This window comes from Hemicordylus capensis, chromosome 4 (assembly GCF_027244095.1).
Source record: "Hemicordylus capensis ecotype Gifberg chromosome 4, rHemCap1.1.pri, whole genome shotgun sequence".
In the NCBI taxonomy this organism is placed as follows: domain Eukaryota; kingdom Metazoa; phylum Chordata; class Lepidosauria; order Squamata; family Cordylidae; genus Hemicordylus; species Hemicordylus capensis.
The window spans coordinates 85,964,988-85,978,502 of NC_069660.1; the positions used below are offsets into that span (position 1 = coordinate 85,964,988).

At 44.2% G+C, this 13,515-nt stretch overlaps 1 protein-coding gene across 5 annotated transcripts in view; it reads right to left on the bottom strand.

Moving 5' to 3' along the window:
• GPBP1L1 (GC-rich promoter binding protein 1 like 1) overlaps window positions 1-13,515 on the bottom strand; it is a 58,778-nt gene that overhangs the window by 4,478 nt on the left and 40,785 nt on the right. For 4 of the 5 annotated variants that reach the window (XM_053245012.1, XM_053245011.1, XM_053245013.1 and 1 more), the window contains exons 6-11: window positions 8,955-9,084; window positions 7,384-7,664; window positions 7,120-7,192; window positions 1,450-1,643; window positions 529-669; window positions 140-295 (exon numbers count right to left, since the gene is read on the bottom strand). In XM_053245012.1, the coding sequence (XP_053100987.1) occupies window positions 140-295; window positions 529-669; window positions 1,450-1,643; window positions 7,120-7,192; window positions 7,384-7,664; window positions 8,955-9,084 (975 nt within the window). The remainder of the gene's footprint in view (window positions 1-139; window positions 296-528; window positions 670-1,449; window positions 1,644-7,119; window positions 7,193-7,383; window positions 7,665-8,954; window positions 9,085-13,515) is intronic. The other variant, XM_053245015.1, reaches the window with a different exon arrangement.

Genomic DNA, 13,515 nt, shown 5'->3' on the forward strand with positions numbered 1-13,515 from the left:
TGTTCTGAGACATGGGCAGACTTGCACCTTTGTAATATGTACAATTCAGTTAATTCACTTCACACTTTTAACAATCCTTGTCATCTTATCTTAAAATTATTTTAGCTCTCCAGACACACAAACAGCACCACACCCTTACATCCTCCAGTTTGTTGTTCTCATGGCGCTCTGGCATCTCCCCATTCCTATCATCCTTTAGGGCCTTCAAGAACTCACTCTTCTTATCTGTGCGGCGCACCAGCTTTGTCAAGCGAGAGGAGCTTATTTCAATGGGAGGGGTGGTGCTGGAGGGACTCTGAGGAGAAAGTGATCAATTGTCAACCTTTCAGAATTTACATCATATGCTAATAGGGACACCACCTCACCCCCTGTTCAACCTTCCTCTCCACCGTTTGTAAGCTGGGTAGTTGGAATTAGCTTTGACATTTAGGTGTCTTCATATATGCAAGATCCTTATCAGCTAACATGATGGCGACATTTATGTCCCTTCTAATCCACAATATGTCAGTTTCAACCTTGGGTGATTACCTCTTTGGAAGAGGCAAGAACTGAGCCACCGGCCAATGCAGCTGGTTTGGTTATAGACACAGGACTAGTAAAGGCAGAATCACGACTGGAGGAGAGTGAGCCTGGTTTATGTTCACTTCTGTTCGCTTTCCACTGGCTTGGCTACAATGAGGACACAACAATAAATCATACAGTAATAGCATTGCATAGCGAGATGTTCAACATCAAGACAGCATCAACATATTTTGCTTTGTCTTCCCTGAAAGTGCAGCTAAGAAAAATCTACACCTGTTTCTACAAATCACTCAAATGTCTTGTTGCAAGAAAATCATTCAGTTTGAAAGAAGATTGCATTCCAGGCCATAAAAATTCCTAAGGCTACAAAACAAGAATGCCTAAAGATCCAAAACTGAATCATTCACTTTTGTTCTTTTTTGGCAGCGGGGGTGGTTCTAACAATGAACCTATTCCATTTAAAATTGTGGACCTCCCAGACTTCTGGAAAATGTTCTTCTCCAAAGCGAAGTGCTATGAAGGCGAGTCATATTCCTGAAGCATGTATGGCTTATGAGGGATAGACAAATGGTCATACCATTTCCACAATACAACATGAGTAGAGTTAACTATTCTGCTTCCAGAGACGTTCCACTGAATACACTAAACGAAGAGATACAAAGACACCAAGCAGCTCATAATAGCAAGTCATAGCAAAAACTGAAGGCTGCCATCATCATTCGCTTGCTTCAGTTGATCCAGGCTAATGCTCCTTAGTCGAAATATTCACAGTACCATACACACACACACACTTAGACAACAGCCACTGGAATGAATTTAGGTGCCGCCACACAAGAAAGTCACCACTTTTAAAAAGAGCCTCTTTACTCAGTTAGCAAAGGTAACTGCTTAGAGAGTCATTCAGTGCAGAAGTGAAGCCCTGGGTACCTTGGAAGGGGGTGCTGCAGGTTTAGGAACTAGGTTTTTGTAGACACTTGGGACAATGGTGGTTGCTTTGTTGCCATTTGAAAGCTGAGGCCCTGGTGATGTAAATGCGGCTGAGAAGGCGGCAGCAGGATCCTCTTTTGAAACCTTTTTGATGACCAGCATCTTGGTAGGTTGCTTGGCACTCGGAGGATTTTCTAGTAAAACAAAAATGGAGGGAGAGAGAAACACTAAATATTTGCATAAAAATGAATTCTAGTTTACCTCCAGCTCTTTAACACAACCCTGAAAAGAACATTTCTGTTGACAATTCATGCCTGCAATAATGCAGTAGCCCTCAAAGTTGCAAGTCCACTATTCTCCCAGCCCAGCCCTTCTAGCAGCTTGTTTTCAAACAGGAAAAATTTGCTGACCTTAGCCCAGCATACAACTCCCTTCAATATACGAGGAGGAGAACCAATCTAGGTATCAAGAATTAACGCCAGTTTTAGTTTTGAACTTGGAAAAATATACTATTCAAACAAAGTCCTCCCCACCCTAAAACTCAGTGCAGGCAACGCTTACTAAAAGCTGTTTTATACTTACAATTTTATTATTGCACCAAGTCAAATGAACTGTTTCCATGAGGTTTTTCTTCAGAGAGGACAAGCTTGAACCACTAGGAAAGTGTCAATTGTGGGTGTTGTTATAAGCCCCTCTTTATGACCAATGCAGTTTCTGTAAGCATTTCACTAGCTAGTGCACATAAAGATCACACAAAAGTCTCATATTTTCAACTACAGTATTATCTTGAGTGCACTACTCCTACTTGTTCCTACAGAGACATATCTGCAAGTTCAATGTGATTGATTCAGACATGATTAGGATGGAGCCATAGCTCACTGGTAGAACATTTGCTTTGTATTTAGAAGGTCCTAGGTTCAATCCCTAGCATTTCCAGGCAGGGCTGGGAAAGACTCCTACCTGAATCTTTTGGAGAGCCTCTGCCAGGCAGACTAGACAATACTGAACTAGAGGAATAAATGGTCTGACTGTAAATGGCAGCTTCCTATATTCCTATGACAAAACAACAAGCCTTATACAAAACAACATCCAAGACAGCTTTAGTTATCACATACTACTTCACAGTCCCTATGATATATTGGGCAACTGAGTAATAAGTCATGGTCATAACAATGCAATATATCTTCATGGATGTTACAGATCTCCCAAGGGTCAAGCAGTCTTGATATCTGTGCCTCAATAATGCAGTTGAATTCTTGCCACGATGAATTTTTGTTGCTAAGGAAGTTAGGTGCAGAGGTTGTACTTGGCTGAAAGCCAAATGTGTTCTATTAACTTCAACAGAATTAAGTCTGCTAATATCAAAGCAATTTCCCAACCTGAGCTCTGGACTGAGCTGCTAGACAATGGTCTTCTGAACACTTAAGATGATTAGATTTGCACCCAACACACTAATAACCACCTCGGTATTCTGCAAAACACAGAATTCCCGACCCCTTAAGAATGCAACTAACCTATACAATCATTTCAAGATTTCCAGGCTTTGTTCCAGCTTATTGCTAAAGGTGTTATGTGCCAAATTGGTGTCGTGGTTAGAGTGCTGGACTAGAACTGGGGAGACCTGAGTTCAAATCCCCATTCAGCCATGATATTTGCTGGGTGAGTCTGGGCGACTCTGGGCCAGTCACTTCTCTCTCAGCCTAACCTACTTCACAGGGTTGTTGTGAGGAGAGACTTAAGTATGTAGCACAATGCTCTGGGCTCCTTGGAGGAAGAGTGGGATATAATTTTTTAAAAAAAAAGAGGTTATGCAGTGTCTAACACAGGTTTTCCATGTGTTTAGCTACTTCAAAATCAGAATGGTTAGCCATTAAAGTTCATTAAAAAACCCAAAAGTTATCAGTGATTAATTGAAAAGCATATTCCCTCCTCTCCTCCAAAAGCCTGTTACAGGGGTAGGACAATGGCAACAACACATCCAAGCAAGCAAGAGCAAATGTGCATGCTTGTGTGTACATTTTTATGCACATGCCTCAAACAGCAGAAGCAGTTCCAAGGACTGGCTCCCAGGGATGGCTTCTCCCAGTGTGGAGGCACCAGCACTGAGAACCTGAGGAGGCGACACTGTGGCTCCTCTGTTCCCTGGCCACACTGAACCTTGATACACCTACAACTCTAGAAATTTAGAATGTCCAGAAGACATAACTTCCACATTGCCTTTTGTATAGGCAATATTCTTTTATTTATTTATTTATTTATTTGCTTGCTTGCTTGCTTGCTTGCCATTTTATATCCTGCTCTTCCTCCAAGGAGCCCAGAGTACTACTTACTTAGGTTTCTCCTCACAACAACCCTGTGATGTAGGTTAGGCTGAGAGAGAAGTGACTGGCCCAGAGTCATTCAGCTAGTATCATGGCTGAATGGGGATTTGAACTTGGGTCTCCCCGGTCCTAGTCCAGGATTCTAGCCACTACACCACGCTGGCTCATCAGTGGTCACATGTGATGGCTGACCAGCTCCAAGCCGTCTTGGAGGAAACAGATTATCTAGACCAATTTCAAACTGGTTTTAGAGCGGGCTACAAGTTGAAACAGCCTTGGTTGGCCTAATAATTGACAGAGGGGAGTATGACTGCTAGTTCTTTTGGATCTCTGAGTGGCTTTCAGTACCATCCACCATGGTATCCTTCTGGATCTTCTGAGGGATTTGGGAATAAAAGGCACTGTTTTATAGTGGCGCTTAGTGACAGTTGCTCTTCAAAGTGGGAGCTACTATATGGATTCCCCCAGGGCTCCATGCTGTCACCAGTGCTTTTTTAACATCTACATGAAACCACTGGGTGAGATCACCAGGGGATTTGGTGCTGGGTGTTATCAATATGACAACACCCAAATCTATTTCTCCTTGTCATCAATATCAGAAAATAGTGTTAGCCCCCTAACTGCTTGCCTACAGTCAGCAATGAGGGATTATGGTTTGGATTAAACTGAAGCTGGATCTAAGCAAAATGGAAGTGCTCATTGTTGGGGGTCAGAATTTGCAAGATGGGATAAAACTTCCTGTTCTGGACGAGGTTACACTCCCCTAGAAAGAACAGGTTTGTAGTTTGAGAGTGCTCTTGGACCTGGGTCTCACTCTGGTGCCTCAGGTTGAGACTATGGCCAGGAGCACTTTTTACCAGCTGTGACTGATTCAACAACCCTACCCATTCCTTGAGGAGAATAACCTGCAAACAATGGTACACCAACTAGTAACCTCCAGGTTGGACTACTGCTCTAGGTAGTTCTGCCTTTGTACATAGTTTAGAAACTTTAGTTAATTAAAAAGGCAGCAGCCAGATTGATCTCTAGGGTATCCCGGAGAGACCACATTATTTATTTATTTATATTTATACCCCGCCCCTCCAGTGCACTACTGCTCAGGGCAGCTCACAACAATAAGATAGACACATATACAATAAAAGTAATAAAATTAACTCAATTTTTAAAAAGTCAGATAAAATATCACAATTATTAGGTTCAAATTAAAACTGAGAATTATAAAAAGCTAAAGAACCTACCAGATATAATGAAATAATAATGGAGTGTTTAAAAGCCTCCTTAAAAAGGTGTGTTTTAAGATGTTTTTTAAAAACACTGAGGGAGGGAGCATGGTGTAGCTCTTCAAGGAGGGCGTTCCAAAGCTGAGGGGCCACAACCAAAAAGGCCCCGTCTCTAGTCCCCACCAACTGGATCTCTGTTATGCCTGTTCTTAAAGAGTTGCACTGGCTGCCAACACAAAGTGCTGCTTATTACCTTTAAAGCTCTGAATGGCTTAGGTCCAGGTTACCTGAGAGAGCACCTTTCTCTACAAGATGGATCCATCTTCAGGTGCCATCGGTTCTTCTGGTTGCGACCTGGGATAGGGCCTTTCTTGTTGCCCCTGGGCTGTGGAACGTGCTCCCCGTGGATAAGAGGATTGTCTTCCTTGAAGGCCCTCAGGAGAGCCTTAAAGACCCATCTTTTTGGCCTTGCTTTTAATTATATCTAGTTTTAATGTTATCTAGTTTTAATTGTAATTTTAATCTGCTTTAAACTGGGTTTTTATTTTATCATGTATTTTTTATTTTAGTGTAAACCACCCTGAGCCACTCTAGGAAGGGCGGTATATAAACCAAATAAATAAATATAAGACATTACACGTTTACAGTGCTCAAGCCAGTTACACAAACAGCAACCAGAGTAATAAGATGTCAGTGAGCACTCAGGGTTGTCAGCCTAGTCTCTTTGTTTAGAGGCTACAGGCAAAGAATCCAGTTCTTCTGGAATGTGCAATTACTCTTAAATGTACAACCTCTAAAGTTAAAAAAGAGCAAGCCACATAGTATTAAAATCGCAGGCTGCCGCTGACCTACATCATGCTGATGAGCTCCAGAGTAAGTGGCTATACTCATGTCCTGTTTATAAATGGTGCCCATGCGGTCCCAGATGACTTCAGGAATAAGGTAACCAGGGCTGCAGCACTAGGACACAGCTAATGAACAACAAATAGGGATAAGGCTGGATTAGTGAGAACAAAAAGCAGCAACTCTGGTGAAACACAGGTGAGAACAAATATTGCATAGCTGGGAACAAAGACAGAGAAGCTGCTCATAAGCAAGAAAGGCTCTTTTAAGAGCCCAGCAAAAGATCTGTTCACACACATCAGGAAAAAATAAATAATCTTTTGAACTATGGTGGCTTCCTACACCACCAAGGTCTAAATAGCTACACAAGTATATTCCAGTACATCAAACAAGTCTATTCCAGCATGTCAGTCTTGTCTTAGTAGTGCCATGTGTCTGGTAATTTTGATAAGAGATCAAAACCGTTTTTTGAACAGAGCTGGTTTTGTGGTAGCAAGCATGAATTGTCCCATTTCCTAAGCAGGGTCCATCCTGGTTTGCATTTGAATGGGAGACTACATGTGATCACTAAGCTATTCCCTTTGGGGATTGGGGCTGCTCTGGGAAGAGCAGAAGGTTCCAAGTTCCCTCCCTGGCATCTCCAAGGTAGGGTTGAGAGAGACTCCTGCTTGCAACCTTGGAGAAGCCATTACCAGTCTGTGTAGACAATAATGAGCTAGATGGACCCAATGTTCTGATTCAGTATAAGGCAGCTTCCTATGTTCCTATAAAAGAAGAACTTGGAGGATCTTTGGGTGGACAAGGCAGAACCTACCATGGTGCTAGAAAAAATTGGAGAAATATTCTACTTTTTTGAATAGGTGGAGTTCCATACCCGCAAAGCCTGAAGGATCTGGGCTCCTGGGGGATATTTCTGAAGAATCCCTGGAACATTCACATTTCTGTGGCCTACAAAAAATATTATACACATCTACAGAAATAGGCATGGGGTAAGAGCAGTGGGAGACAAATGTAGCCATGCTGAGTTCCTGAATTTTTCCATTTCTAAACACAGGTGTATCGGGGCAGCCAACGAGACTTTTAAGATGAATGTGTCATAGGGAAGTCAAATAGGAATTGCTGTATTTCAGATGTTTTAAAGCCTAGATAATTTGATTATGCACAGTATAAGTTTCTTAAATTAATCTTGAGTAACTGAACCAAAGTCAAGAAACTAGTTTATTTATATCTTGACCAAATACTTTTATTACAAGACGACACCCATTCAACAATGTCCTAATACCTACCCCAAACACCAGAAGGAGTCCCAACTGGCTTACTCTGGTTGTTCTGCTTTCCAGCTTCTGGATTCAGTGATGGCTGTAATATAGAAATCAGGCAAGTGCACTTCAGATTATACTACACAGTTTCAGTCTCACCACTTTCTAATTACTTATGTAAGAATAAGCATCTTAAAAGAAAGAGGTACTACTACTCAGCCTAAAATCTACTGTCTTTAATTCTAGGTTCCTGAAAACTGCCAGTCCTAGTTGAAGAGGAAATACACTTACAAAGTCATCTTCTTCAAACTGCAGTTTCTCCTTCTCTTCCTTCTCCTCCCTGGCCTCAGCAGGTGGCTTTTCCTGAAAAGCTGAACCCTTTCGGGAGTGGAAGTTGCCATTCCAGTGGCGATGAGATCCAGTTCCTCCTCCAGCTCTCTGATTCATGACATCGTGGCCCCGTGAAGGACCATGCCAGCCTGGCTGATTACCAGCTAGCCCAATATGAGCTCCTTTAGAAACACCAGAATCCACAGAATCATGGCGGTGCAGGGAAGGCTGATGCCAGCAGTCTGCACAAGAGAAAGATATTTGTGAAAACCGTCAGTACCTAGATCTACTGCAGCAGCAACCATATTTATCCTGCATGATCAGCTAGCTTTACATGTCTTGCAAGGCATAGCTCCTGTCATTTATTTATTCATTCGATTTATATACCGCCCTTCCAAAGAAAGGTTCAGGCCATCAAAATAAAAACAATTAAAATCAACTAAGTTAAAATCAAAACTACTTATTGTCTGCTAAAGCATTATTCAAATCTCCATGGACTTCCCCCCGAATTCTATTTCAAGCCAAACCCCAAGCCTGGCTATTTTCTGCCTGCTCAGCTGGTATTTTATCTTTTTGCAAAGCATTTCTTGCTCATATAGGTCTAGCATCAAGCTAGCAAAGTGATTTCCTACAACCTCTACCCATAGTAGCAAGGACACTACAAACTGATCATTCCACCCTCTTGCAACTCACTATTAGCATTAATCAGATCTATATTCCAGCTGGATGCAGAGCACAACATGAAGAACCATAACACTTGCTACTTTAGTTAGGTAGGAGTACTCAAAGACTTTAAAAATATCAGAGGAAACTAGCATCCTCTCTAATAAAAGGCTTGGTGTCCGTCCGTGGATGGACACCAAGCGTGTGTCCGTGCCTCCCTGGCCTGTTCTGGGCATGCGCAGAGTGCATGCCCAGAACAGAGCAAGGGAGACACGACCGCCAGCACCCGGCGGCCATCTTGGGCGGCCAGAAGCGGCCGCCCCGAAGAAGCCGAGTAAGCAGCGGCGGGGGACACTGGCTGAGGCGGTGGCAAAGCCGCTGCCTCGGCCAGAGGACGCGGCACGGCGGAGCCATGGCCGAGGCCTGGCCATGCCGCCGCTTACCCGGCTTCTTCGGGGTGGCAGCTTCTGGCCGCCGGACGAGGCGGCGGGGGAAACTGGATGCGGCGGTGGGCCCGGCCGGAGCCGCGGGCGGCGGTGGGTGGCGGGCCCGGCCGGAGCCGCGGGCGGCGGTGGGTGGCGGGAGGGGGAATGGCGGCGGGGGTCCGGGGCGCACAGCTCCACTAGCGCCCGTTATCCAACGGGCTTAAAAACACTAGTATGCTATAAAACTGTATATAAAAAAGGTAAAAACCTCCCATTTTTCTCCTAATGAAACAAGTAGGTTTAAATTATTTGACAACTCACCAAGTCATTTTCTTCCTCATTGCTCTGCAACAAACATTTATAGCACTTGACATAGACAAGAGATAAAACTGGTACTCTGAGAAAGTGTTCTAGTTCTAGAATGAATTGTGCTTCTTGGCTTACCTCCTGCAGTTCTGAGGGGGCCATTATTAAAAAAGCCATCTGAAGAATTATGACGTCTCCGGCTTACTCCGAAGCGGCCTTCTCCCCGAGGAAGATGCTCTCCGTGCTTCTCAAAAGTAGCTCCAGGGGCCTATGAAGGACAAGGGATTCAGAACATGCAGATTGCTACTGCAACATCTACACAAGTCTTCAGCAGCAAATCAATACACTATACAGGTGGAGCTTGCTATACACGGTCCCAACATCTTCAGTTCCACGTATCTGCAGTCGGGCTATTTATTTATTTTGCTTTACATATATTTAAATCGCCCCAAACTTCCATCTCTGGGAGGTCTACAACTGACACCCAACCTCAGTATACACTGGTGGGTGGGTGTTAATTTCCACATATCCACAGTTCTGGGGTGGTTGGAAACAATCTCCGTGGATAATGAGGTCCGCCTGTATATTGCTTTGTTAAGGAATAATATTCAACTGATCTCTGCCAAAAAGAGAGACACAAAGTGGACCCTACCCCCAGCAATGTGCCAGCTTCAGTAGTACAAAGAACCAGCAATTTGAACTGGGCTCAGAAAGAGACCAGTAACCAACACAAATGAAGATATAATGTAGTAATCTGTCTACACGGCTTTAGTCAACATTCTGGCAAATACTATTCAAAGGCAATAGATTGCATTACACTAATCCAATCTGCATGTTACTTTGAAGGTATTAACAACTGTGAGAAAGTCTGTCCTATCCAGGAAGGGGTGCTGTTATACCAATTAAAGCTGCTGAGAGACTCTCCTACAGCTGCCACACATACATCCAGAAGTACCTCCAAGTACACAGCCAATGCTTAGCAGTACAACCCCATTCAAACAAATGTGTATCTCCCTCATACACAGGGCTCCCAGTAGTGTCATATCCAGGTTGACACTCTCTTAGCTAAGTTAAAGCATCTGTATCTTTAAATAGATCTTTCAGGGTGCATACTTGTAGAACCTGGTGTGGTAGGTATTTATTTCATTAATCCATAAGTAGTGTGTAAGTTTCTCATGTGCCCCGAGATATGGTTGAAGCTGAATGAATGAATGAATGAATGAATGAAATTGAAAGGCTGTGGCAGAAGAAGACCAAAATAATCCCAGTAGTAATTGGCACCCTAGGTGCAATTCCAAAACACCTTGAAGAGCACCTCAACACCATAGGGGCCACAGAAATCACCACCAGCCAATTACAAAAAGCAACTTTACTGGGAACAGCCTATATTCTGCGACGATATCTATAACAACATTGATAATAAAATTCAACCATCCCAGGTCCTTGGGAAGGACTCGATGTCTGGATAAAACAAACCAGTCAATAATACCTGTCTGACTGTGTAAACAATAGTAGTAGTAGTAGTAGAAGAAACTGACAACATAACAAGAGTAGTTGTGGCTACATGGCACATTGCTTGAAACAACTTTCCTCTGCAGCTTGAAGACTACTGTGGAGGAGGAATTTACCTGTTCAGTTTGACGCCTACTCTCTAAGGCGTGTGCATACTCACACGTTTTTTGACGTCCCCTCAGTTAATTTTAAATCTCACTCAAGTTTAATCAAGAAGGTCCCACATTGAATGCACGTACACTCACACTGTATTGATACTGCTGCCCAGAACAAAACACATTCCGCACAGAAGAAAAAAAATGAGAACACACTGGTGGGGGAGCTCAAAAGGAGGCCCCCTGATCACAAGGAGACCAGCGGGAAGAAAAGGTGAGTACTACTTTCTCTCTTTTTCCTCAGGAAATCAAGTTTTAACTGTTTAATAGCTTACAACTACAGCTAAGGCCTAACTTCCAAATAAACAATCTTCAAATAATCTAAACAGCCAACAAAACCAGTTATTTATTTATTTAACAAATCTGTATACTGCCCACTACCAGAGTCTCTAGGTGGTTTACAACATAAACACAACATAGAATTTTTAACATATTACGATAGAAAAGCCATCAGGGGAAGGGACGCTTCCCAGTCTATGGCACAGAGTGCTGCATGTATGACTATTTGCTCGATGGGCAGAAGTTGTGGGTGTGTGCTCCGTGTAAGCTGCTCCTGGCTCTCAGGGAACAAGTTTGTTCCCTCAGAACCAAGGTGACTGGCTTGGAGAAGCTCAGGGAGTTAGAGAGATATGTGGATGAGACCTTCAGGGACATGATAGAGGCATCCCACTCCCAGGCTGATGGCTCTTCTGATGTCAGGGAGAATGAAGGTCTCGGGGAAGGAGGACATTCTGAGTAGGGGTGTGCATGGTCTGGTGCACCCCCAGTCCGGCATGGGGGGGTTTGTTGCTTTAAGCGGGGTGGTGGTGGTAGTACTTACCGGCCCCCCTGCTGCTCTTCCCCCTCCAGCGCTGTGTCATTTGAAAAATATTCTTGGAGCGGCAGAGTTCCTCTGCGCCCTGCGCTAGCAGGGTGAATGCACCCTGTGCGGTGTGCGCACTCATCTCTGACGCTGCTGTGCGCGCGCCGCATACGTCATGGCGCGCGCGCGGCAGCGTCAGAGACGAGCGCGCGCGCCGCGCAGGGTGCATGCACGCCGCTAGCGTTCGTCTCCTTGAAGGCTTTATAAACAACGACGGGGCAGGGGCGGCAGAGGAACTCTGCCGCCCCAAGAAGATTTTTCAAATGACACAGCGCCGGAGGGAGAAGAGCGGTGGGGGGGGGGAGTACTACCACCCCCCCCCGCTTAAAGCAACAGTCCCCCGCCATCCGGACCGGTCCGGCAGTCTTTTGAATTGTGCCGGACGGAACCATGCACACTCCTAATTCTGAGGGAGAGGGAAACACTCCCCTATAAGGGACCTCTTATGTGAATGATGAGCCCATATCCTCTCGCACAGGGGATACTCCTCCAGGGGGTGGGGGCCTCCTAGTTGTAGGCGATTCGATCATTAGGGGTATAGAGAGATAGGTCTGTGACTGCGTGTATGATGTACCTGCCTGGTGCAAAAGTTGTGGACGTTACACAGCATCTAGATAAGCTGTTAGGCAGTGCTGGGGAGGAGTCAGCTGTCGTGATGCACGTTGGCACCAATGATGTTGGGGAATGTAGTCGGGAGGTCCTGGAAGCCAAATTTAGGCTGCTAGGTAGCAGACTGAAGTCCAGGACCCCAAGGTAGCATTCTCAGAAATGCTACCTATTCCACATACAGGGCCAGATAAGATGGTGTTGCTGGAAGGAGGAGGTTTGGTTTTTTTGGCACTGGAATACATTTTGGGGTAAGCGAAGCCTGTACAAAAGGGATGGTCTCCCCTTGAATCAAGACAGAATCAGACTTCTGACGCTTAAAATAAAAAAGTTTGCAGAGCAGCTTTTGAAGTGATGCATGGGGGATAGCCGACGGGAGCTGGGCAATATCTGGTTTGGCAAATACTATCCCTTAAAGGTGCAAGGGTGTAAATGATTCAGATAAAACAGAAGGAAACAGAAGAACAAGCAGACAGAAGGATTTTTCAAAAAGCAGATAGAAGGATGTGCTAGCTGGTCAAAGAGATCAAATGGCCAAAAGAAAGATCCAGCATATAGGTCCCTATAAGCCAATGCCAGAAACCTCCGAGCCAAGATTGTTGAGATGGAGTGCTCAGTTGCTAATGAAAACACAGATACAGTGGGCACAACAGAAACAAGGAGGAACAGGGAGAACTAGCGGGACATGGTTATTTCTGGATATAAACTCTATAGAAAGGACAGGGAGGGGCGAATTGGAGGTTGAGTAGCACAATATATTAAAGAAGTGATCGAATCTCACAAGCTAGAAAACCTGGGAAGACCTGAGTCCTCCACAGAAACTCTGTGGATGACAATTCAAGGCCTGAAAGTAAATGTGCTACCAGGGATGTGCTATCGCCCACCTGATCAAAACATTGACAGTGACTGGGAGTTGCAGAAAGAAATCAGGGAGGCATCCAATTCACAGAGCTGTAATAATGGGTGATTTCAATTACCCACACATAGACTGGGTAAATTCAGTCAGGTAATAACAGAGAGACCACATTTCTAGAAATGCTGAATGACTGTGCCCTAGAACAGTTGGTCACGGAACCAACCAGAGAGAAGGCAACCTTGGACTTAATCCTGAGTGGTGTACAGGACCTGGGATGTCAGTGTTGTGGAACCTTTAGGAAACAGTGACCATAGTGTGATCAAATTCAGCATATTGCAAGGAGATAATCACCAAGGAGGTCTAACACAGACACTTTGAATTTCAGAGGAGGGAAACGTCTCTAAAATGATGAGTTTGGTGAAAAGAAAACTGAAAGGGGAAAAATCAGGAGAGTCACTTTGTTCCAGAATGCATGAAATTTATTTACAACCACAATAATGGAAGCCCACTTAGAATGTAAACCAAAAAGGAGGAAAGGTACCACCAAGTCTGGAATGATGCAAACATGGCTTACAACTAAAGTCAAGGAAGTTAGAAAGGGGGAGAAGACTTCCTTCAGAAATTGGAAGACCTGCCCAAATGAAGATAACAGAAAGGAACACAAACTCTGGCAAAGGAAATGCAAAGTGACAAAAAGGGAGGTGAAAA